Here is a 25,059-nt window from a genome sequence, read left to right as displayed (position 1 = left end):
AGAATGCCTACGCCTGAGCTGAGAGCACAGTATGCAGTCCAATGGGCAAAGCTGCCTCCAAATCGGTCGGGTGGAGTGGAGAGGAGGTGGGTAGGGTTTTGGGCAGCCATGCAGCACACTAATCTCAGGCCATGCAAATGGTAGCCAGCACTCTCTGCAATGCATTAAGGGGCCTTCAGACTTAACTAGGACAGGTTCTTAGTATACCCATGCTAACCCTTCATCCTGCAGGAGTACAACATCAGGATCATGAAGCCTGGTGGACTAGCTATATGCCTCATGGTGTACAGAGAGCGAAGATAATGGAGGAGAGAGCAACTGAGGCTTCTGGCTGTGCAGAGGGAGGAGCATCACCCTCAGGGAGATTGGGCAGCTGGGGCTCCCACACACACACAAGTGCCACAGTGAGCCATCACAGGTCAGCACTTCGCGACACCCAGGGTCTATAGACGCTACCTCTCATTCCTGCAGATGACCGAGAAACAGCGTTGCCAAAGACTGCGCATGTCTAGGAAACTGGTTGGTCACATCTGCTACCTGCTGCAGGATTTGGCACCACAGGGACATGGAGGGCATCCACTGCCAGTGGCTGTGAAAGTGACTGCAACATCAATTTCTGCACCAGTGGCTCCTTTCAGGGCTCCACATGTGACTTCTGTGGGATATCACAAACCTCCACCCACAAACGCATCCATGGGGTCATGGATGCCATGGTCACAAGGGCACATAACTTTGTGCACTTGCCCCAGGACAGCCAGGACGCAAGAGTGATTGGATTTGCCCAGGTCTCGGGTTTCCCAAAGGTGCAGGGTGCCATCGACTGCACTCATGCGGCGCTCAGGTCTCCATCACAAGTGGTCAACTACATTGACTACAAGAGCTTCTGTTCGCTGAATGTGCAGCTGGTGTGCGACCACCAGAAACGCATCCTGCAAGTCTGCGCATGGCTTCCAGGGAGTGTGCACGACTCCTACATTCTCATTTAGTCACAGATCCCTGACATATTCCAGGGTCCGCAGAAGCTGCAGGGATGGCTCCTCAGGGAGGAGGGCTACCTGCAGAGGACGTGGCTGATGAAACCCATGCAGCAACCTCAGACTGCAGCAGAGCAAAGGTACAATGAGGCTCATGCTGCATCTCTCAATTGGTGGAGCAGAACATTGGGATGCTAAAAATGAGGTTGCAGTGGCTGGACCGGTCTGGTGGAGCCCTGCAATATAGTCCACAGACAGTGTCACGCGTCATCTTCATGCATCTGCTGTGCCCTTTACAACTTGGCGCTACAATGGGGAGAGGAGTTGGCTGAGGAGGAGATGGAGGTGCTGGAGGTCTCCTCGGATGAGGACAATGCCAACGGGGATAAGGACGAGGAGGTCCTTGAAGGCAGTGATGACGGGAATGGGGGCCTTCGCACTTGCCAGAAGAAGCAGACACACTTGGAAGGCCCTCGTAGCTGCTAGATTTATGGAGGATGATGACGATATGCAGTGAGGATACCCCATAGATCCTCGCATTGCATTTGTGAACGCTTGACTCCAGTCTGACTTATGGCAGTATGCATATCCTCTGTGAGAATGCTCCTGTCATGGAGATGCAGTGGAGGCCCTAATAGTTGCTTGATTGCAGGAGGATGATGAAAACATGCAGTGAGGACGCGCCACAGATCTTCACATTGCCTCTGAGAATGTCTGATTCCTGTCTGGCCGAGAGCAGCTCACTTGGGCTCTGTGATCAGTGTCATATCATAGAGACTCAGCCGTGAAACTTTAGAAGTGCCTGATCCTTTGTCCACCTTCAGCACCTGACCCCTTCAGGAGAATAGCGGCACTGATCACAGATGCTAAAGAGATGGGGAACTCTGATGCCTGTCCATTACATTTGGGCAGCAATGATGAGCACGGTTGAGGTGCAGGAATCAGTAATGTGTCCAGCGAGTGAGAGGCCGGGCCGTTACTTTGGTCTGAAGGCTGCACAAAGCACAAGGAAGAGGCCCTGGACTGAGACACCTGCCTTTATCTTGTGCAGAAAGGTTTCATATCCATGTGACATGAACAATGCTCATCAGAACAAGGAGCCATAGGCAGGGAGATATTCTTGGGAGTTTATTGACAAATAGTGAACAGTATGTACAAGTGATTAACATCCATGTGCAACTACACCTTCTTGACTTTCCTAACCGTGCTGCTATGCCTTGGTGCTCCCCGGACATCCACAGCGGAGGTGGGGGCAGCCTGGTGACTGGTACACCCTGTCTGTGATGACCTTGGTGGGCATCCTCTAGGGAGCCGAGACCTGGAGAGCCGCAGCCTGTTTTCAGGGTCCTGCTGTGTGGCAGTGGCACCCTCCTCGACCTGTGGAGCTGGAACTCCTGAGGTCACAGGAAGAGGGGATTCAGATGGGCCGGACACTCCTGGAGTCACCTGGATGGATGGCCCGGGGGAGGTAGGGAGGACCTGCTGATCCTCTTCACTATGGGTACCCAAGGACCCTAGGCTGTCTCCTTAAGGAGAATGGTTGTCTGATGGATGTTGCACTGCTGGATCTTCATTTGGTAGAGCGCTGCCGAACTCACCATCAGCACAGGAATGGTCCAGATTGTCACCGGCCAGCTGGATGGCTCTGTTTTCGAAGTCCGTGAGGACCTTGATTTCAGGCATTCCTCCATCAGAAGGTGACCTCTTCCTGTTGTTGTGTGCCAGCTTGTCCTGCATGAATAAAGATGGAGTGTGTGTAAGCAGGATGCTTTCCAAGACAGGTGAAAAGTATGCCCGCCACATGTGGGCGGTGAGTGGTCCCATGGATGGGATGAGGGCAATAAAGGTGTGTATGGGAGAGTGAATGGTGATGTCCCTTGAACTGGCAGCGAGTGAGATCCCTGTAAATGTGTGATGGGTTTGAGAGTGAGAGAGTTGAGAGTGTAAGAAGAGTGACTTACCCTGGCGGAATGGAGATCATCATTCATCCTCTAGCAGCACTAGGTGGCTGTCCTCCTTTGAAGGGTGTTGGTGCTGACCACAGCTGCCAGCACCTCCTAAGCCTGGTTGGTCACGCTGCTGCCCACCCTGTGGCCAGAACAGGGGTAGAGGACACTGTGATGGGCCTCCACGGCATCCAAAAGGCGTTCCAGTGACGCACTGCTAAACCTGGGGGGCTGCAGTCTTTTCCCTTTCGTGGACATCTTCCCTGCAGCAGTCATGAGCTGGAAGCACAGATGCATGTGCACAGCTGGATTTTAAATAGAGTGACCAGCATCTGAAGCAGTGAGTTGATGGCGTGGCAGGCGAATGAAAGTCTGCCCGCCATGGAAACAGCGTGTTTCCCAGGAAAGCGTAAGTAATGCAGCAGGTTTGGAATGATACGGCATGAAAACCCGCCATCGTGGCCCACAGATAAAACATCGTTTTACCCGCCTGCTACCGCATTTTGGGCAGAACCGTCCCAGATTTGCACTATGTTTTCTCTTGTTGGAAGAGCATAACTAGAGGCAATTAACATTGTTACCGAAAAATCCATAGAGAATTCAGAAGGATGTCTTCACCCAAAGAGCAGAAAAATGTAGAACTCAAGACCACAGGGCATGGTTGAAACGAGTAGTATAAATGCATTTAAGAAAAAAACTAGAAAAACATAGGAGGAATAAGGGAATTAATGATTATGATAGTAGATTTAAATGAGAGAAGGCTTGAGTGGAGCATAAACACTGACATGGGTGGGTCGAATGGCCCGTTTCTGTGCTGTGTATCTAATGTAATTCTATGAAATTCGACTTGTGCCAAAACAGACAGCATGTCAGTGGAATGATTCTTTCCACATCAGTCCATGGTGCCTGAGGTCCTAGCCAAATTTGAGGCCTCATTTGAACACAAATAAGCCAGTATCACAATGCAGTGTGCCAGTTGGAGCTTGCCAGCACCAAAGCCACTGGAAACCTGATATAACTAAGCAGAGCTTGCATGACACAAAATCACTCATTTGAACCTGAACTTGCATCCAGGTCCTACAACTGGCATAAGACCATGATTCACATTGTAGCTCACACATATCTCATGCAGGTGACCCCACCTGAACATAGCATCAGAACCAGGCAGGCATTGGGCATCAATGAGGTGCTCCCTCATCCCAAATTTTCAACTTTGAAAATTTTTTGGCTGCCAGTTTTTATTGCACAAAACAGGCAGCTGAGAGTTGAATTTATCCCCTACTATCTCTGGTTGTAAAGGATAATAGAAAAAGTGTTTGACCTGTATTAAAATACTTGTTTTCAAAATCTTCAGCTACAACAAATAAACTCAATGAGTTTATGGAATCATTTTACAAGAAAACACAATTTTGACTATTTTCAGATTTGCAGTTTGTAGACTATTATAAAATTTAGATTTAAAACGCAGTGGGGATGAATGCTCAGGTTCTCTCACTTGTTTGCTACAGCTTTGGCAGAAGAGCTGCAAAAACTCTGGAAAAATATATTCGTTTTACTTAGAGTTCCATGACTCTTCTACCAAAGTTATGGTAGGCAAGCAGGAGAACCCCAATTGAAATTCACCCTGCTACGCTTAAATTTAAAAAGATATAGCCATATATTGGTCTCACAAAAGTTATGTATAAGTTTATGTAACAAACTGTAATCATGATACATTTAAAATATTGCCTATATTTTCACGATAATGAAAATTCTGCCAAACAAAATTAATTATATAGTTCTGCGCAAGACCCATATTATCGAATGTTTTGGAATTCAACACACTACCTTTAGTGGCTCCTGCTGCCCCCAAGTGGTAGATAGCACCCAAGATGTGCCAAAAAGCCTTCTGTTCATCAACTGAAATCCCAAGCACTTTCATTGCAATCTGAAGTTTGTTAAATTGCTGAGCTGCCTTTTGCTTCTCTTCAGGCTACAAAAACAATTAAAACAAAACCATATTTGACAAAGGAGAACACACAGACACTTAGATAAATAAGAAATATATATGTGCTGAGTATTATCATTACTAAATAATTTCAATTTATATACTAATAAAACTATAATTTGTTTGCCCTGGTAGAGGAGCACACTGGCTCCTTACTGCAGGAAGGAACAAGAGTTTGATTGCTTATTATCGCTTTAGCTACTGCCATTTGGTAAGGTGGTTTTTCAAATGAAGAAACAAATAAAATGGTAATGAACCAACAGTCAATTGATTCTGACATATGAACAACATCTAATAAGCCTGTTTGTTGTTGGTCCTCTAAGCAGAGGCACAATACATCTGTAGGGTGGGGACTTAACAGCAAAAGGCACATGTAAACAAGACTTTTTATCAAGTGGCCTCCTTTTGTTGAGACATACTCTCACAAAAGAAACAGTTCTTTCTTGTCAAACTTTCATAACTATAAACACAAAAGAAATCTGGTCTCCAACTTTACTTGGTGACAGGCTAATTTTGCCAAAGTCTTCACCTCCAATCTGATGAGTTTAAATAAACACTGCTTAAATTGTTACAGGAAACAGCCTAAACATAACTTGAATTAAGTAACTGGAGTCTCGAATGCTTTACAAAAAAGGTGAATAAGTTGACGTTGCATTAATATGAAAGATCAAACCTAAACAACTCAAGGCTGAGATACATTTTTGCCTTGGAATATACTTCAAGATCTGGGGGCGGGATTTTCTGGACCTGTCTGCTGCCAGGATCTTCCGCTCCCGCCGCAAGTCAATGGACTTCTGGCTGGGATGCCGCGTCGCCCACAGTGGGTCCCGCCAGCGATGGGGCCGGAAAATCCCGGCCTGAGGAGAAAAGTGACAAGCTCTCATGAAATATTAAAAGCAAAATACTGTGGATGCTGGAAATCTGAAACAAAAACAAAAATGGCTGGAAAAACTCAGCCAGTCTGACAGCATCAGGAGAGGAAAACAGTTAACGTTTCGAGTCCGTATGACTCTTCTTCAGGACTAAAGAAAAATGAAAATGTGGTGAAATATATACTGTTTGGGGGGGGGCGGTGGGACAGATGAAGTTAGATAGAAGGCCAGTGATAGGTGAAGGGAAAGGAGCGATTGCAAAAGATGTCATAAATAAAAGGTTGAACGAGTGTTGATGGTGGTGATACTGGCTTTAGGAGGTGCTAATGGTGACATTAAGAGTAGAAAGCTGGATATGCAAGTGACAGATGGCCCTAGTGGGGGTGGGGTGGTGGGAGGGGACGGTGTGGGAGAAAAGATCGAAACAGGCTAAAAACGTGGGGATGGAATGGAAATAAATTTAAAAAATAATAATAGAAATAGGTGGGGGAAAAATACATATATATAACACTATATATAAATATTTGAAAAAAGGGGAACAAAAAGGTATGAGGATGGAGGAGAGAGTTCATGATCTTGAGTTGTTGAGCTCAATGTTAAGTCCGGAAGGCTGTAAAGTGCCTAATCAGAAGATGAGATGCTGAAACGTTTCTCATGCCCAGCATGTTAACTTGTCACTTCTCTCTAGAAAGTGTTTCCAGTATTTGCAGTATTTCATTTTTTGTTCACATCTCAATTACTTTGCCTTCAAGTTTTATAGCTTCTATCCAATTTACTTTTACCTGGAAAATTGGCTTTTTTCCTTTGGTCTGAAACTGGTTAATTTATTCCATTTTGCCCCAACTTTCTGCATGACTACATTAAATCCTTTTAAATAAATAAATCAATGAATCCTTGCTACTCAATACACCCACCATGTTTATTTTTGGAGATGAAAACTTTACTTGTCTACCCACAGGCTAGTCAAACTATTTCCAAATCTCCATTAGAAATTTAGTTATATCTGCATCTTTAAAATACAGGATTGTTACCTCATTTAACATTTTAAATACATCTGAACACTACTTTATCACCATACTGCATAAAACAGCACTAGAAATGAACCTTAAACAAATTATTCCCTTTTTTCTCCCAGCTTTTAAACTCCCATGAATTCCATATGATTTGACAAACAATCATACAAGTAATTATTGAGCTGGATAAAACTGGAGAATATAGCAAACATTAAAGGAGAATATAGCAAACATTAAAGAAGATTACAGCAAAAAATAAATCATGATTTTAAATGCCAAAAGTTACCTTTGATAAAGGTGCAATTCCAAAAGCACTGTTTTCTGCAAAGTGATTCAAATGAAGCTCAGTTCTGTAAGGAACAAATATATGAAAACTGGGTATTTGTACAGAAATGTGCGAAATTAGCATAACAAAGTTTTGAGCAGGTGAAGTCAATCTCAACTTTCAGAATGCTAAAGGATGTTCCTTTAAATCTAATGCAGCACTCATTGATATCAAGAATGGGATATCTATCAAGGATGGAATATCGCATTTAGTCCAAAAAAAGAGCTGATGGATATTATATTATCTCCAAAGGTACATAAAATTAGATGGAATTATCTACACGACTTCAATAAATTGTTCCAAACTACAGGACTGCAGCAGGAGGAATTGAAAAGATATCAGGGATTAAGAGGCTTCAGCCATATTATTATATAGAGTAGTTATTTATTACAGAGCTTGACAGTTGAACAAGCTTACCCGCTAAGTACATATGCCATATAGGTCAGTAAGGTCTCAGGATTGATACCCAGTCAGTAACGGAGTTAGTTGCTCTTATTGGTGCAGCTATAGGGGATTTACAATTATAATTTCTGTGCCTCTAGGTTAGGGATGGGAAAATTGACTTACGATACCCACTTCTGATCATGCTCCCATTACAAGTGGGCATAATGTTGCTAACAAGAGCAGACTTAAGTTACACACTGATGCTCAAATGATCAAATTGTCAGTGGATACTCCCAGTCATGACTCCCACGCTACTAACAGCTGCTTGGTCATGATGCAGAAGGGTATCAGGCACTTGTGGAATCAACCAGAGCATTACACACTTGATGCTCCTTCATCTACTTTACCTCTCCCAAGTATAGTAGGAGATGCAGGGGCATTTGGTACTGGAGCTGAAACTATCTATTTGCTGAGAAAAATGCAAACTGAAATTGCATATACACCAACTTCACCCATGGAGTCAAACTGCCTGCCACATGGGAGAAATAAAAGGACAAGATTGAGAAACACATTCCAACAGGTTTAAAAAACAAGCAGTCAGAGATCTGGTAAATACATTTTTAACAGCAGGTCTCGGTCATCATCTGAAATTAACTGAGAATATATATGTGGATTTGTAAGGGTTTCTTATGGCCTGGAAAAAAGTTCACAACGTGCAGGAACTTGCCAAGGGGTTATTTGGGAGTGTGAAGGTGTTTTGTTCTGGCATTCATAAGTTATTAAAAATATATTAAGAGATCACTCTAGCTGCAGAAATTGAACCCATTACATTCACAGCTTCAAACTGGTCGTCAGTTGACAATCAAATTGACTTTTTCAAGAGTCAGGTCAGTTTTAAAATGCGAAACTGAAGTCCATCTTTTCAGTTAAGGATTATAGAACAGATCCTTTCCAACAATTTACTTTATTTAAGGATCGCAAGAAATCAAAAGAAACCATCTATGATGGGCCAAAATATTCAAAAAGGGGAACAACTAGCAAAATTACCCATTTCTGACGAGGTCTGAGATGAATTGACCTTTCCTCTGAAGTCTGGAAGTGTCTTATATTGTAGTTTTGACATTTTAAGCAATGCTGTGTTGCAAGCCACAATTAAGGTTAAAGTTACCATTTGCTTAAAAATTCCACTGATTTTGTTATGAACGTAAAAAAAATTAAGAAAAAAATAAGCAACACAATCAGCCCAAGCAGCTAAAAACCACAGAGCCTAGACAATAGCAAGCTTCAAAAGCATTACTGTACCTGAGAGTATTGTCAGCACCAGCCAACAGATAGTAGAACACATTGAATGTTCCTTCATTCCCTGGACGCTTAGACACCCTGAGTTTCTCCAAAAGCAGAGTCTGTGAAAAGGGAAAACTACTTAAAGTGTTTTATAAATATTATGAAACAAGTTTATTGAATCAATCCAATACCATCAATCTAAATCAATGGCTTTCCAGGGTTCATTGAGATAAATCTGGAAGCCTTGTTAGACACAAGCACAGGTTGGGGAGCAAGACTAATTCCCAAAACCATAGAAGCTAGTGAAGTTTTCTCCTAACCACACAGTCTTGCAAAATATACCCAGCTGAGTAAATCAAGTATATTTTTCTTCATCCTGAATTCAAAAAGGGCATTATTATGTGTTAAAAGCAGAAACACTTGCAACTGTTAGCACTTTGAATGCTTTGTAGAATAGGATAGAGAGAAAAAGAGGGGGAAATGGGAATAAATAAGGAACTAAACCATGCCACGGATGGAGAAATTAAGAATGATGTTCAAAACATTGGTCAGAAATAAAAAAGGAACAGAGAAAAAGTGAAGGAATAAAAGGGATGAAATTCCGGGACAGGATCTTCAATGAATATTGAGTGAAGGGAGAAGGGAATGCCTAAAAGGACAGAATTAGATGAGAAAAGGGTGCAGGAGGGAAAGTAGGCTGAAGGATGTTGCAGAGATCAAGAGAGGCGATACCATGCAAGGATTTTAAATTTCATGCAAATGGGACTGGGGGTCATTAGTAAGAAGAGTAGTAATGGACAAGAGGAACTTAGAGCTGAAGAGGATGTGGATGGCTGCACCTTGGACCCATTGGATTCATAGCAAGTGCAGGATAAATGGTCAGAATAATTTCCTTGCTCATTGTACTCTGAAAATTAGCTTCGCGGCTACCACGTCTCCTGGCAAGTTTGCAAAGGAACAAATAGTATAAGGGTCTGGTACATGTCGCACTCATGTGGGACTGAGTACAGTACCACCCACACGGTGGTGTAAAAGAGCACATGACCCACACCCAGTCAGTCCAGTGTTGGACAGAACCATGTGTACCAGCAAGCATGGAGACAGCTCCAAGCTTGTACCTTTTACTGTATATTTATAAATTGTTATAAGAATCAATAAAGACTTACAGTTAACCTACATATGACTACGAAGACTTCTTCAGACCTAATGAACTGTAACTAACACCCTATAACAGTACCTATTAAAAACTTGGATCAATATTTACAGTTTCCAATATTTTTCCACATGGCAACCATAGGACAGAAAGGTCATGTATTTCTTACCTGTATAGAAGCTGAAGCCACCTGACCAGCCTGATCAAAGTCAAGTGAGACGATCTGTGAAAAACGTGTGGCATTGGTGTTCATACTTGTAGTGCTATTGCCAAAGGCTTCCAAAACAGAATACACAGCCTGCCATTTCTCCACTATACATTTAAAAAATATGACAGAAAGACACATATCAGTGAAAGCTTAAAAGGAGAAATACTTTTAGTGAAACACTAATAAAATGATGTGATTACATTTGCTATCAGGTAGGAAAAAACTTCAGGTCAGTATACAACTTCTGTCCCAAATAAATTCAATCTTCTGGTCTCCCTTCCCACCTAGCATTGCTGCCATTATACGATTTATCAACAAGGTTTTCATGCTTGCTAGAATAGCTTAATTCATTAACATACAAGTGAATGATTTGAAAAGCATGTATACCAACCCAAAGTCATCCAAGGCAGGAAAAAATTAGTGCTCATTGAGTACATTGCATTAATAGCTGGCATCAGTCTGCTAGCCACTCTGAAGTACTTTTCAGTGTACAAACCCAATAAAGGATAGAAGCAGGCTGCCTTCATGCTACTGAAATAGTGAGAAGTCTGACTCAATTTAAAATGCTAAGTTTCCTTAAAAAGATAAATTATTCACTAAATTGATGTCAGGTACACAGATGAGGGATGAGATTGGTCTTAATTTAGCTCACATATGCACAAAGGCCCTACTTCCCCCATTATAGTATCTAATTGTTTCTTAAATAATTCTAGTGTTTCCATCCTCTGCACACATTGAACACTATTTACGTGAAGAACAACTTCCTGACATCAGCCATAATTTTGTTTTTTATTCAAGTGAACCTGTGCATTTTTGCACTTACTCTCTGTCCACTTAGTAGCAGAATCCATAATTTAGTTTTTCTATATTACTCAGGATCTTAAAGCATGAACCTGCATTTTGAGAATTTTCATGTTCTCATGACATTCCAAAGAAATTCACCGTAATCTAGGCAAACACAGTAGCAAACAATAAAGATCCACATAAAACAAATAACCAGATAATCTGTTTTTAAATATTATTGATTGAGGGAAAAATATTGGGACTCTACGACAGAACAATTCCTACTTTTCTTTGAAAAGTTCCAAAGGGTCTTTTATGCCTACCCAAGAGGGTAAATGGAAATTGGTTTCATTTCTCAGCTAAAAGACAGAACCTCAGACTGCACAGATGTGTCTGCTTAGAGTATATGCTTGAATACCTGGAGTGAGACTGAAAAATTATGACTCAATTCCGAGGCAAGAGTGCTTCAAATGCCCCATTGTTAAATATTAGTCTACTTGCTCTTCTCAGGGCTTAAAAATCTCCCTTCTGTTTTAATGACTACAACTTCATAAAATATTTCAAATGACATTTGGATTAGACTAAACTGTTTGAACATAACTTCCTCTTACTTGTACTCTGTTGATTTGGCTGTACAGTCCAGAATTCTATGATACTTACAGCTTCACCGTGATTAAGCATGTTGAGCATTAAGTATACTCCTTAAATTCATTTGCCCTTCCTGGTTTGGCATCAGCTGTAAATTTACCTGGTTTTCATTCAGTTTCTCAACCAAATTCATTAATCCAAAATTGAAACAGAGGTCTGAACACAAATCCCTGGGATGCCACACTCAGCAATGGCCTCCACCTGCTCCCAATAAGTATATGCTGCCCTTTAATTGCAAGTTTTACCCTGAGCTTCCATCAACTTACAGTCAACTAGTGTCCTTTCATAAGGAACTCTGTCACATTCTTTTGAGAATTCCAAGTACATTATCCCAAAGGGCCATTCATAGTGCCCAAGAGAGAACATAAGAATGTAAGAAATAGGAGGTGTAGGTCTTTTGGCCCCTCCAGCTTGATCCACCATTCAATAAGATCATAGCTGACCTGATTGTGGTCTTAACTCTACTTTCGTGCCTGCTCCATAACACTCCAGTCACTTGTAGATCAAAAATGCATTTACCTCAGCCTTGGATATATTCAATGATCCAGCCTCCACTGCTCTATGGGCAGAAAATTCCAAAGCTTAACAACCCTCTGAGAAGAAATTCCTCCTCATCTGTCTAAAATGGGAGAGCCCTTATCTTGAAACTGTTCCCCCTACTTCTAGATTTCCCCTCCAGGTGAAACATCCTCTCAGCATCTACCCTAGCACACACCACCCCACCCTGAGAATCGTGTATTTGCTTTCATAACATCACCTCTCATTCTTCTAAACTCCACTGGATACAGGCCCAAACTGCACAACCTTTCCTCATAAATCAATCCCTTCATCCCATGAATCAACCTAGTGAATCACCATGGACTACCTCCAATGCAAGTAAATCCTTCCTTAAATAAGGAGACCAAAACTCTACACAGTACTCTAGGTGTGGTCTTGCCATTGCTATGTATATGTGTAGCAACACTTCCATACTTCATCCCCCTTTCAATAAAGGTTAACATTCCATTTGCTTTTCTAATTACTTGATATACTTGCATGATAACTTTTTGTGAAACATGTACAAAAATACCCAGATCCCACTGTCCTGCAGCATTCTGCAGATTCTCTCTATTTAAATATTCTGCTTTTCTATTCTTCCTGCCAAAGTGGACAATCTCTCATTTTCCACCTGGCAAGCTGCACTTTGCTCAGGAGGTTTGTTTGCTTACCTTGCTTCTGGCAGGACTCTGTCATTAGCACCAGGCTTTGCAGGCAGCACATCATCACTTTTAGGGGTGGCTCAGAGGCAGGTCTCTACCTACCAGACCAGCATAAGGCTCGGGTGGCTTCTCAATGGCTGCAGGGCTAGGACTTGCTTGGGAAGAGGAAGAAGTGGCCTAAGGCAAGGGAAGAGGCTGCAGAATGAGGGCTGTACTGGGAAAGGGGGGTTTCCTAGGGCGTGTGCAAGAGCACATTGATCTGGGCAAGTGGCCTCATGATAGTGAGGACTGAAGGGGCAGTCCCCAGAGGGGATGAGGCCAGATGGAGATGAGAAGGTGTGAGAGAGAGTGAGTGGTGATGTCTCTTGAGCTGGTAATGAGTGAGGTGCCAGTGAATGTGTGATGGGCTTGTGAGTGTGAGAGTTTAGAGTGATAAGATGGTTTCCTTATCCTGGTGGCCTCCATTATCCGTTTTCTGCACTGGATGGCCGACCTCTTGTGTGTAGCATTGGCACTGACCACCTCTACCACCACCTCCTAAGCCAGAGTGATGAGACTGATGGGCCTCCTGCAGCCAGAGCAGGGGTAGCGGACATCACGGCGGACCACCATGGCATCCAGAAGGCATCCCGTGATGCGCCACTGAATCAGGGGGTGGTTGCACTCTTCTTAGCTTTTGAGGCCTTGTCTTCACCGGAGCAATCTTGGGCTGCAAGCATTGAGAAGTGTGCGCATGGCTGCAGTTTAAATATGGCGCCCTGCATGGGGATGCAGCAAGGTAACAGCATGGAAGGTAAATCAGAGGCCACCGGCCAGCGAGATGGTGTGTATCCTGTGGCTGCATAATTAATGAGGCAGGAATGGGATGATACAGGGCAACAGTCTGCCATTGCAGCTGGTGGGTAAAACGACTCTTTTCCCACCCACTACCGCACTTTGCGTGAGTCTGGGACAATTCGGCCCTAGGGAATTTTGGAAGATTACAAGAAATACATCCACTATATCTGCAGCCACTTCTTTTAAGATACAAGAATGCAGGCCATCAGGTCCAGGGGACTTGTCAGCCTTTAATCCTATTAGTTTCCCTTGTACTTTTCTCTAGGAATTGTGATAAAATAGTTCCACCTACACCTTTTTCCCCTAAGAAGAGTAGAAAATGAAGGGATGCTTTTTGTGTCTTCTAACCCTCAAGAGAAAAAGATTTTCCTCATCACTGTCTTAAATGGGAGTGCCCTTAATTTTAAGCAATGACCCCTAGTTCTAGATTCACCTCAAAAGAGGAAACATCCTCTCCACGTTCACCCTGTCAGGACCTCTCAGGATCTTAAAGGTTTCAATCAAATCATCTCTTACTCTTCTAAACTCCAGCGAATGCAAGCCTAACCTTATCGTAAAGGTAGTTGTGAATTTTACTCTTACAGGGTATTGGTGCAACAAATATTTTTAGGCACATGGATCTGTTTTGTTCCTTTTTTGAATTGGTAAATTCTTGGTCATAAAATTTTCTTCCTTTTTTGGGTTGGTAAAAATCAAATTTAGATTCCATTAGGTTTAATATAACCAGAAATAAATCTATGGAGGATTTACATTCCAACTGCTTTATCATAAAAGCAATACCAAGTTTCAGGCTAATAAAGATTAAACATTTGCAGCTTAGTTTTTCCCTACCAGTCACGATTTTTCCTGTGCTCCCGGCAATTGTGACCAGATACTGAACAAGATGTTGACTGTTTGTAGTTTTTCCACTGCCACTTCTGCCCAAAAGAACAATGGATTGGTCCTGCCTGGTGGTCAGCAAATTTCGGTAGGCAACTTGTGCAATAGCATACACATGAGGAGAGGTATCTTCCCTGCGACACCCTTTAAACATGTGCATAACCTAAAACGAACACACAATGAGATTTTGTATAGATTACTAAGTAAGTTGCAAAAATGTTTAGAACAAGACAAACATGAATGTATTTGCTGCATTGGCATGGATAGAGCTTCACGTTCGGCTAGTTATAATGAAATTAAATTAAATTTCAAGGTAATTTTAAAGGGTAATGATGCCAATTTATTCTGGACTGTTCAGTTCATTATACAGAAAAAAAATTAAACGGGAGTAGCTTCAGCTTAAGCCACACTGACCAGGTAAGGATCCATTAACTCACAAGCCAGTCTGCAGCCCTGGCTTCCATTAAAGTGAATAAATACATGCAGAACATGTGCTCTCTTGGTAGCACGTATCTTGGAGTAAATGAGCAACTGAAACTCAAAATGAGAGGTCAACTGATTTCACTAAGCAATAAATTCAACAATACTTTCATTAAGCACCATAAACATTTGTCTTGTATGTTAATTGTGTTTAATTACATGCAAGTGGTGGACATTAACTAGGAATTCACTTCTGCTCCTATGTATAGGAATAGATTGAAAGGGTGGTGATTGAAGGTTAGAGGAAACGTGCTTGCAACGTGTATCTCTACAAACAAAAGCTTATAAAAGTGCGTAAAGATCAACTCCAGTTCTTTCCTTACCATCAGGCTTTCTGGAATATAACATTATGGGTGGACTTTTCCGAGCCCGCTGGCAGCAGGCGTGATAGATGGCTTGGGCGAAAAATATGGCGGGACCTAATTCACGACAGTGTGAAGGCAGGTCGCGACCTTCCACTCAGCCTGCCGACGGTGGGCTGCATTTCCTGCCATCAGTTGGCGGGGAGCTAATTGTACTACATCAGCATTTAATTAAAAGGCCATCCAGCCAGGGTCTTGGAGCCCTGCTGTTTCGTTCATCCACATCAGCGAGCAAGCACGTCGATGTGTTTCACAACGGCACACAATGTGTACTTGATGGCCTTCGCTTTGGGGGAACTGAGGTGAGTAAGCAGCAGCGTTCTCCACAGCTCACCTGTTGTTTACAGGGCTCAGGGGCACCGGGGAGCTGGGGCTACTAATGCCTGGCCCCAGAGGTGACTGCTGAGGGGGGTGGGTTGTCCAGGGGCAAGTGCTGGCCAGCCTTGGGTGGGAAGAGAGAGGGGGATGGGGAGGTGATGGTGTGTGTGCGTGTGTGTGTGTGTGTGTGTGGGGTCAAGTGCTGTTCTGCCACTGCATCCCATGCCCAAGCAATCGAGGTGGGGGGGCAGGGTTAGCGAAGGAAGTGGCCACGCATTAGGGACACCTGTATAAACTGACCATGCCTCTACAACGGAGACAGATCAGGCACAGCCACAGCGATAAGATTGGGGTCGGGCTCCTAGTCTTCCCGTCCATACAAGCAACACGGAGGCACCAAAGGGCCACCAAGCTCCCCATAACTTACCCATGGATCCTGGTGACCTAGCTGTGTGCCTGATGGCCTACAGAGACCATAGAAGACGGAGGAGAGTGCAACTGAGGCATCTGGCTTTTATCTTGTGCAGAAAGGTTTCACATCTGAGTGACAAGAACACTGTTCATCAGAACAAGGAGCCACAGGCAGGACAACATTCTTAGGCGTTTATTGATAATAGTGAACAGTATGTACAAGTGATTAACACCCGTGGCCAACTAATTTTACCTAACTTTCCTAACCCTGCTACTTTGTCTTGGTGCTCCCCAGAAATCCACAGCAGAGGTGCAGGCAGCCTACTAACTGTGACGTCGTGTGTGAGATGACTTTGGTGGGTGTCCTCTGGAGGGCTGAGACTTGGAGGGCCCCGGCCTGCTTTTGGGGTCCTGCTATGTGACAGTGGCCTTTTCCACGGCTGTGAAGCTGGATCTGCGGAGGTCATAGGAAGATAGATTTGGATGGGCCAGTCACTCATAGAGTCACCTGGGTAGATGGCCCCAGAGCACGCAGCTGTGGATCCTTCTCCCTATGGGTGTCCAAGGGCCTCTGGCTGATTCTGTGCGCAGAAGGAGTAACTGGGGTGAGATCGAGCTGCCCAGCACCCCTCTCGTGTACACACCATTGGAGGCCAACTATGGCATCAGCGATGGAGTTAAGCCCACGCAGCAGTGCAGGAGTGACTTCCTGAACCAAGGTCTCCATGGTGACCACCAACCTGCCAGTGTTGACCTCGGTGCATTGCCAGCGCTATCACTCAGCCTGGAGAAGAACGGACTCCTCCATTGTGCCTTGCAATCTAAGGAGTGCAGCGGACATCCCTTCCTGTTGTTCCCTAGCTTGCCCTTGCAGCTCCAGCAACTGTGATATGACCGAGTCCAAGGGCTCGTCAGCTGACTCAGACTCAGCAACCCTTCAAGTGCTGGGAACCTGCGAAGTCCCCGCCTCCGCCTGCTGTGGATTAGAAAGTGTGAGGTGCTTGCCAGATTGTGATCCTGAGGCTACTCTAAAGCTAGGTCCAACTGAGGTGTGTGTCGCTGCGCTGGTGGAGGGTGTGGGTGAGCGCTGTGACGGGACTTCAGGGAGGGTGTCTTCAGATTCCACTTCAGAGGTTTCTTCGGGGATCGATTAGAGGCCTTGGGCCATGGACTCCGTCGGCTGTTTGGCAGATGTGCCTGTGAATGCAAGGGGAGATAATTTGTGCATGGCAGTGACCTGTGAAACAGGACACATCACTCACAGCATGGTTGTCTGATGGATGTTGTACTGCTGGATCCTCACTTGGTAGAGCAGCACCGACCTCATCATCAGCACAGGACCAGACCCAGTCATCGCTGACCAGCTGGAGGGCTATGTTTTCGAATTCTGTCAGAACTTTAATTTCCGGCATCCCTCCACCTGTCTGCGACCTTTCCCTCCTGTTGTGAGCCAGTTTGTCCAGCCTGGATAGAGATGGACAGACTATATCAAGAGTCCTGCGGGGCCAGATAAGTATGCCTGGCCTGTGTGGTTGGTGAGTGGTTCCATGGACGGGATGAGGACATTGATGGTGTGTGAGAAAGAATGAATGGTGACGTCCCTTGCACTGGCAGAGAGTGAGGGCCCTGTGGACATGTGATGGATTTGTGAGTGAGAGAGTTGGGAGTGATGGAAAGAGTGACTTACCCCAGCAGAACGGAGATCATTCATCCTTTTGCAGCACTGGGTGGCTGTCCTCCTCTGCAGGGCGTTCGCGCTGACCATCGCTGCCACTGCCTCCTAAACCGGGTTGGTGGCATTGCTACCTATCCTGAGGCCAGAGCGGGGCGGTAGAGCAAATCCCGTTGAGCCTCCACGGCATCCAGCAGTCGCTCGAGGGACCCGTCGTTGAAGCAGGGGTCTGGAGTCTTTTGGCCTTTGCCGACCATGTCTCCCAGACAGCAGTGGTGAGCTGGTGGCAAGAAGTGCTTTGCTGGCGGCTGCATTTTAAAGATGGTGGCTGGCATGATGCAGCAGCGGGGTGATGGCGAGCAGGCGAATGAGAGCCCACCCGCCATGGAAACAGCGTGTTTCCTGGGAATGCATAAATAATGAGGCTGACTCGGGAAGATACAATGTGAAAACTTGCCATTTTCATCAGAGAGTAGGACTCCATTTTACCCACCTGCTACCCCACTTAGTGCAATTCTGGGAAAATTCCACCCTATATATTTATTCCTTCTCTATCGGGCTTTAAGCAGATCTTTCGTTAGCCTTTAAGTAAAACTGACAAACATCTCTGGACAGTTTATTACTTCTAAATCAAGCTTGTATGTTGCCATTGTATGCTTTCGAAAGTAACATGCAATAAACTAGTCACCCCACCCTGCCCAACTTAACAGGCCAACAACTTTAGATCATCCTGAAAACATTTTGCCCTCTTTACAAGTTGATGTTGTTTTCACTCTGTGTTCAATTCAATGCCCAGCATTCATGTCAGAATCATACAAACGTGCAAATTAGGAGGAGTAGAACATTCGGCCCCTTGAGCCTGCTCCGCCATTCAATAAGATCATGGCTGATCTGATTATAACCTCAACTCCACAATCCCACCTACCCCCCGATAACCTTTCTCTGCTTCCACCACGTTTTGAGGAAGAGAATTCCAAAGACTCTCAACTCTCAGAGAAAATGTTTCTCCCTGTCTCTGTCTTACGTGGGACGGCCCCTTATTTTTTTTAAACACTGGCTATAGTATTCTCAAAATATGTAGAGAAGGATCCTACGGTTGCAAGAACGTCAATATGTATGCATCATTTGGGGGTTTACAAATAATATATGCATCTAAGTTTATATTTTTCATTTGAGAAACTGAAAATATACTATGGGAAGGCTTACAAATGTTTTCCTGGCCTTCTGCCTATAAAATTAAACAACAATTTGTAAAATTCATTTCTATTGACAATGAGAGCAATACAAGTATAGTTTACTACCAAAGCAATGATCTGAGATCTATTTTAACACCAATTACTGCAGGACAGCTAAAAGAATCAAATCACCAACTGTTAAGTAACTTGTTAAAACAGTTAAATGTTGACAAAGTTTATACCTCAAAATATATAGACATACAAGATGGACAATTTCCAAACAGCAGCAGGTCTCACTAGAAAGTTGCTGCTTAGCATGAATGAAAATTGACTTACCACTTAAAACTGTGTAAAACCAATACTGATCAGAAGATTTCTTTCCATGTCTTTTAGTAGGGTTTACATCCCTTTTTTTTATTATTAGGGATCTAATTTTAAGGATAGTTATCTTCTATAAAAATGGTTGAAGTCATTCAAAATTTCAGACCACGTTGTAAACCAGTCTTCAAAACTGTTCCTCAGGTAATGAAAATTAGTAACTTTAAAAATCCATCTCCAATCTGAACATTGGATGGAAATAGGCAGAACAAACGCAGGCTTAATATTTTAAACTTATAGTAGGTATTTAGCCTAAAAAAGTTGAATACAGTTAGAGAAGATTACAAAAAAATCAGGATTATTAACATTCAAGTAATTTTATTACTATTTATTTACAATTTATGTCATAAAAATAGCCTGTACAAAATATTTTGAATTTCTCCACTGTTAATCTACAGATTGCAGAGAATGTCATATTCATAAATTGAAACTATTTTTAATTAGTTTATGGTATAATGGAGTTTCTGTGGTACACATAGAGCTGGTGAAGTGATATCAACAGTGATAAGAAGTTGAGCAACTGAATTTTCTAAAGACTGCGAGATTAAAACAGTTTATATAAATTCTCATGTGATTAGGTTTTTGAAACACTAACAATGTAAGTATATATTTTCATGGAAAAGGGTTTTAAGCATGAGCTAATTTTTCCATTCATCCGTGGGATATGGGCATTGCTGGCAAGGCCAGCATTTATTGCCCTGGAGAAGGTGTTGGCGAGCTACCTTCTTGAAACTGTTGCTATAGGTACACCCATAGTGCTGTTAGAGAGGGAGTTACAGGAATTTGACATGAGCAATTAGATGCCAACCCAATATTCAAGAGTTGTATTATTGTCTGTACTGTATTACAGTACAGTACTTTGAATTCAAAGTTGCTGCATTGTTGTCCCTTTTTTCTAGCAAAAGCTACCTCTGTCATTTAAATTGCTTACTTCAGTCAGTTGAATTTTTTGAGAGCAAAACACGTCTTTGAAATAATAATACACTATATCACTTTCATGTAGTGTTTGGACAATATGCTCCCATATTAAAAATATTATTTTATGATTGATCTGTCATTGTTGAAGTTAATTGAAGGTGCTTTGGCATTCAACATTGTACACAAAATAAAAACATCCAAAAGGAATATTCTAAAGACATAAGATAAAAGCAAAAAACCCAGAACCTGGAAATCTGAAATAAAAACAGAAAATGCTGGAAAAACTCAGCAAGTCTGGCAGCGTTTGTGCAGAGAGAAACAGAAGAGTCATACAGACTCGAAACGTTAACTGTTTCTCTCTCCACAGATACTGCTAGACCTGCTGAGTTTTTCCAGCATTTTCTGTTTTTATTTATTCTAAAGGCTTACCTTCTCAGAGTACATTGAAGGAGAGCTGAGGGGATTCACCACTATCATATTGGATCCTGCATAAGTGTAGATTAGGTTACCCCCATAACGTTGGCGTATTGTGTGAAGAACACTGGATTCGTTAAGGTACAACAAGGATGCAAGATCTTCCACTCGGTCATAGGTTGGTGGATTTGCCTGTTAAATGTAATAAGTACATTGGGGGATAAAAAAACAAGCGTTTATTTAGATTTTTCTAAAAACAAATGCATGGCAACAGAGCTGTGCCAAGAGGGTGGACAAAAGAGAACTTTCAGTGCCCAACCAGCTTATTTTCACCTTGACTATGGCCCTGGAGAAGTAGTGTAAAGCTTAGCACGTTCTCCTTCCTCATAAGGAGAAAGTCAAAAGCAAAGCGTGCACCTCATGCATAGAGACACGTTGCCATACTAGCATCTCTAACTAGGCTAAGTCAATTGATACACACAGCATATTTCTATTCACTTGCTAGGACACACCTCACTTAAATAAAACCAAAGAGCTTAGGTTGGCAGAGACAAGGATTGGGGACCCCCACCCAACTCCCACCAAGTGTGCCCAGGAGTAGTCCTGGACCTTAAGCCACTTAAAACAATTCAGTAAACTGCTAGAATTCCTGTCGACAAGCAGAAAAAGTCTCATTCCTATTGGCATCAGAAACATTGCACTAAAATACTGATTTACAGGTACACTCACTGAAACTCCAACTTAACAATGCGACCTTGTGGACCCCTAAGACACCAGTTTGAAAATCATTGTTTTAGTTAGACCTTAATTACAGTTTGTTTATAGATATATATAAATTGATGAATACTGTTTATTCAGTATATTTAATTTCTTACCCACAACTGGAAGCAAAATTATGTCAAATAACTCTGTACCAATCTATTTAAGGATATTGAAATTTATTTCAGAATAATATCAATAATTGAAAATAAATTATTCTAGGCAATTATATACTTATAAAATATATTGGACTTGCCTTCTCCACGTCATCTTCATCGGCATCTAGTATTGCTCTGTCATGATCCAGTATAATTTTCACTTTGCCTTCTGGGAGATTGGGGGCTCCAGCATCAGTCTTTAAATAAGCAGCTTCGGCAAAAAGAGATCGGTTTAGAATATTAAGTACGCTGCATTAAATGTACAAAAACACAATTCCATACATTAATTATATTTACTATTTGAATAGTTGCAATATCTGCCATTCTACTTGTACAATTGACATATCAACCAAAATTCTAATTTCTTTACGTAACAAATTTCAATTTGCTAAACCAAATTGTTGTAGAAAGAAGTTCAACAAACTAAAGTTTACATCAATTTATAAACATGCAAAACAGAAATGAGTGTATGTCACTAAATCCAGGACTTTTGAGAATTGAAGACAATGAAAAGTGCTGGAGATATTTGCTAAGAAACAGGTACTTCAGCTCATCCACACCGGACGCCAGGAAGTCTCATGGCATCAGGTCAAACATGGGCAAGGAAACTTCCAGCTGATTACCATGAACCGCACTCCCTCAGCTGATCAATCAGTACTCCTCAATGTTGAACACCACTTGGAGGGTGGCAAGGGCCTAGAATATACGCCGGGTAGGGGACTTCAATGTCCATCATCAAGGGTGGCTTGGTAGCACCAGTACTGACCGAGCCCTAAAAGACATAACTGTTAGGCTGGGTTTGTGGCAGGTGGTGAGGGAAACATCAAGAGAAAACATCCTCACTAACCTGCCTGCCACAAATGCATCTGTTCACGACAGTATTGGTAGGAGTGACCACTGCACAGTCCTTGTGGAGAAGTCCAGTCTTCACATTGACGATGCCCTCCATCATATTGTGTGGCACTACCATTGTGCTAAATGGGATAGATTTCAAACAGATCTAGCAACTCAAGGCTGGTCATCCATGAGGCACTGTGGGCCATCAGCAGAATTGTACTCAGCCACAATCTGTAAACTCAGCCTAGCATATTTCCCACTCTACCATCACCGCCAAGCCAGGGGATCAATGAAGAGTGTAGGAGGGCATGCCAGGAGCAGCACCAGGCATATTTTAAAATGAGATATCAGCCTGGTGAAGCTACAGCACAGGACAACTTGCATGCCAAACAGCATAAGCAGCGAGAGATAGACTGAGCCAAGCAGTCCTGCAACATCCAGTTGGAATGATGGTGGACAATTACACAACTCACTGGAAAGGCTCCACAAATATCCACATCCTCAATGATGGAGGGGCCCAGCACATCAGTGCAAAAGATAATGCTGAAGCATTCCCAACAATCTTCAGTCAGAAGTACCGAGTGGACGTTTCATCTCGGCCTCCTCCAGAGGTCCCCAGCATCACAGATGCCAGTCTTTAGCCAATTCGATTCACTCCATGTGATATCAAGAAACAGCTGAAGGCCCTGGATACTGCAAAGGCTAAAGGCCCTGACAATATTTTGGCAATAGCACTGAAGACTTGTGATCCAGAACTTGCCGCGCCCCTAGCCAAGCTGTTCCAGTGCAGCTGTAACACTGGCATCTACGCAGCTATGTGGAAAATTGTCGAGGTGGGTTCTAAACATAAAAAGGACAAATCCAACCTGGCCAATTACTGCCCCATCAGGCGGTTCTCGATCATCAGTAAAATGATTGAAGGGGTCATCAACAGTGCTATCAAGCGGCACTTGCTTAGCAATAACCTGCTCACTGACGCTGAACTTGGGTTCCACCAGGGCCACTCAGCTCCTGACCTAATTACAGCCTTGGTTCAAACATGAACAAAAGAACTGGACTCCAGAGGTGAGGTGAGAGTGACTGCCCTTGCCATCAAGGCCCTATTTGACTGAGTGTGGCATCAAGGTGCCCTAGCAAAGCTGGAATCAATGGGACTTGGTGGAAAACTCTCCACTGGTTGGAGTCCAACATTTGTTGCCCATCCCTAATTGCCCTTGAGAAGGTGGTGGTGAGCTGTCTTCTCAAACCGCTGCAGTTCATGCGGTGTGGGCACACCCACAGTGCTGTTAGGGAGGGAATTCCAGGATTTTGACCCAGCGACAGTGAAGAAACAGCAATATATTTCCAAGTCAGAATGGTGAGTGACTTGGAGGGGAACTCCCAGGTGGTGGTGCTCCTATGTATCTACTGCCCTTGTCCTTCTAGATGGGGCTGGTCGTGGATTTGGAAGGTGCCGTGTAAGGAGCCTTGGTGAGTTCCTGCAGTGCATCTTGTAGATGGTACACACTGTTACCACTGCTTTTCAATGAATGTTTGTGGACAGGGTGCCCATCAAATGGGCTGCTTTGTCCTGGATGGTGTCCAGCTTCTTCAGTGTTGTTGGAGATGCACTCATCCAGGCAAGTGGGGAGTATTCCATCACACTCCTGACATGTGCCTTGTAGATGGTGGACAGGCTTTGGGGAGTCAGGAGGTGAGTTACTCCTCATACAATTCCTAGCCTCTGACCTGCTCTTGTAGCCACAGTATTTATATGACTAGTCTAGTTCAGTTTCTGGTCAATGGTAACCTCCAGGATGTTGATAGTGAGATATTCAGCAATGGTAATGCCATTGAATGTCAAGGGCGATGGTTAGGTTCTCTCTTCTTGGACATGGTCGTTGCCTGGCACTTGTGTGGCCCCAATGTTAGTTGCCATTTGTCAACCCAAGCCTGGATGTTGTCCAGGTCTTGCTACATTTCGACATGGATTGCTTCAGTATCTGAAAAGTCATGAATGGTGCTGAACATTGTGCAATCATCAGCGAATATTCCCACTTCTGACCTTAAGATGGAAGGAAGGTCATTGATGAAACAGCTAAAGATGGTTCAGCCTAGGACACTACCCTGAGGAACTCCTGCAGTCATATCCTGGAACTGACCTCCAACAACCACAACCATCTTCCTCTGTGCTATGACTCCAACCAGCAGAGAGTTTTCCCCCTTGATTCCAGTTTTGCTAGGGCTCCTTGATGCCACACTCGGTCAAATGCTGCCTTGATATCAAAAGCAGTCACTCTTACCTCCCCTCTGAAGTTCAGCTCTTTGTCCATGTTTTGTCCATGTTTGAAATAATGTTGTAATGAGGTCAGGGGCTGAGTGGCCCTGGTGGAACTCAAACTGAGCATCAGTGAGCAGGTTATTGCTTAGCAAGTGCCACTTGCTAGCACCGTTGATGACCACTTCCATCACTTTACAGATGATCGAGATAAGACTGATGGGGTGGTAATTGGGCAGGTTGGATTTGTCCTGCTTTTTAGGCGCAGGACATACCTGGGCAAATTTCCAAATTGCCTGGTAGGTGCCAGTGTTGTAGTTGTAGTGGAAGAGTTTGGCTAAGGACATGGCAAGTTCTAAGAACACAAGTCTTCAGTAATATTGTCAGAATATTGTCAGGACCCATAGCACTGGCAGTATCCAGTGCCT

At 43.4% G+C, this 25,059-nt stretch overlaps 1 protein-coding gene across 16 annotated transcripts in view; it reads right to left on the bottom strand.

Annotated features, from left to right (window-relative positions):
• The window catches only part of myo18ab (myosin XVIIIAb), a 272,295-nt gene that overhangs the window by 131,358 nt on the left and 115,878 nt on the right, over positions 1 to 25,059 (bottom strand). For all 16 annotated transcript variants that reach the window (XM_041198064.1, XM_041198065.1, XM_041198052.1 and 13 more), the window contains 7 exons: positions 21,636 to 21,748; positions 20,636 to 20,812; positions 14,445 to 14,655; positions 10,108 to 10,250; positions 8,804 to 8,904; positions 7,079 to 7,142; positions 4,748 to 4,892 (listed from right to left, as the gene is read on the bottom strand). In XM_041198064.1, the coding sequence (XP_041053998.1) occupies positions 4,748 to 4,892; positions 7,079 to 7,142; positions 8,804 to 8,904; positions 10,108 to 10,250; positions 14,445 to 14,655; positions 20,636 to 20,812; positions 21,636 to 21,748 (954 nt within the window). The remainder of the gene's footprint in view (positions 1 to 4,747; positions 4,893 to 7,078; positions 7,143 to 8,803; positions 8,905 to 10,107; positions 10,251 to 14,444; positions 14,656 to 20,635; positions 20,813 to 21,635; positions 21,749 to 25,059) is intronic.

The sequence above is a fragment of the Carcharodon carcharias genome, chromosome 10, assembly GCF_017639515.1.
Source record: "Carcharodon carcharias isolate sCarCar2 chromosome 10, sCarCar2.pri, whole genome shotgun sequence".
Classification (NCBI taxonomy): domain Eukaryota; kingdom Metazoa; phylum Chordata; class Chondrichthyes; order Lamniformes; family Lamnidae; genus Carcharodon; species Carcharodon carcharias.
This window is presented reverse-complemented; position numbering and strand designations above follow the sequence as displayed.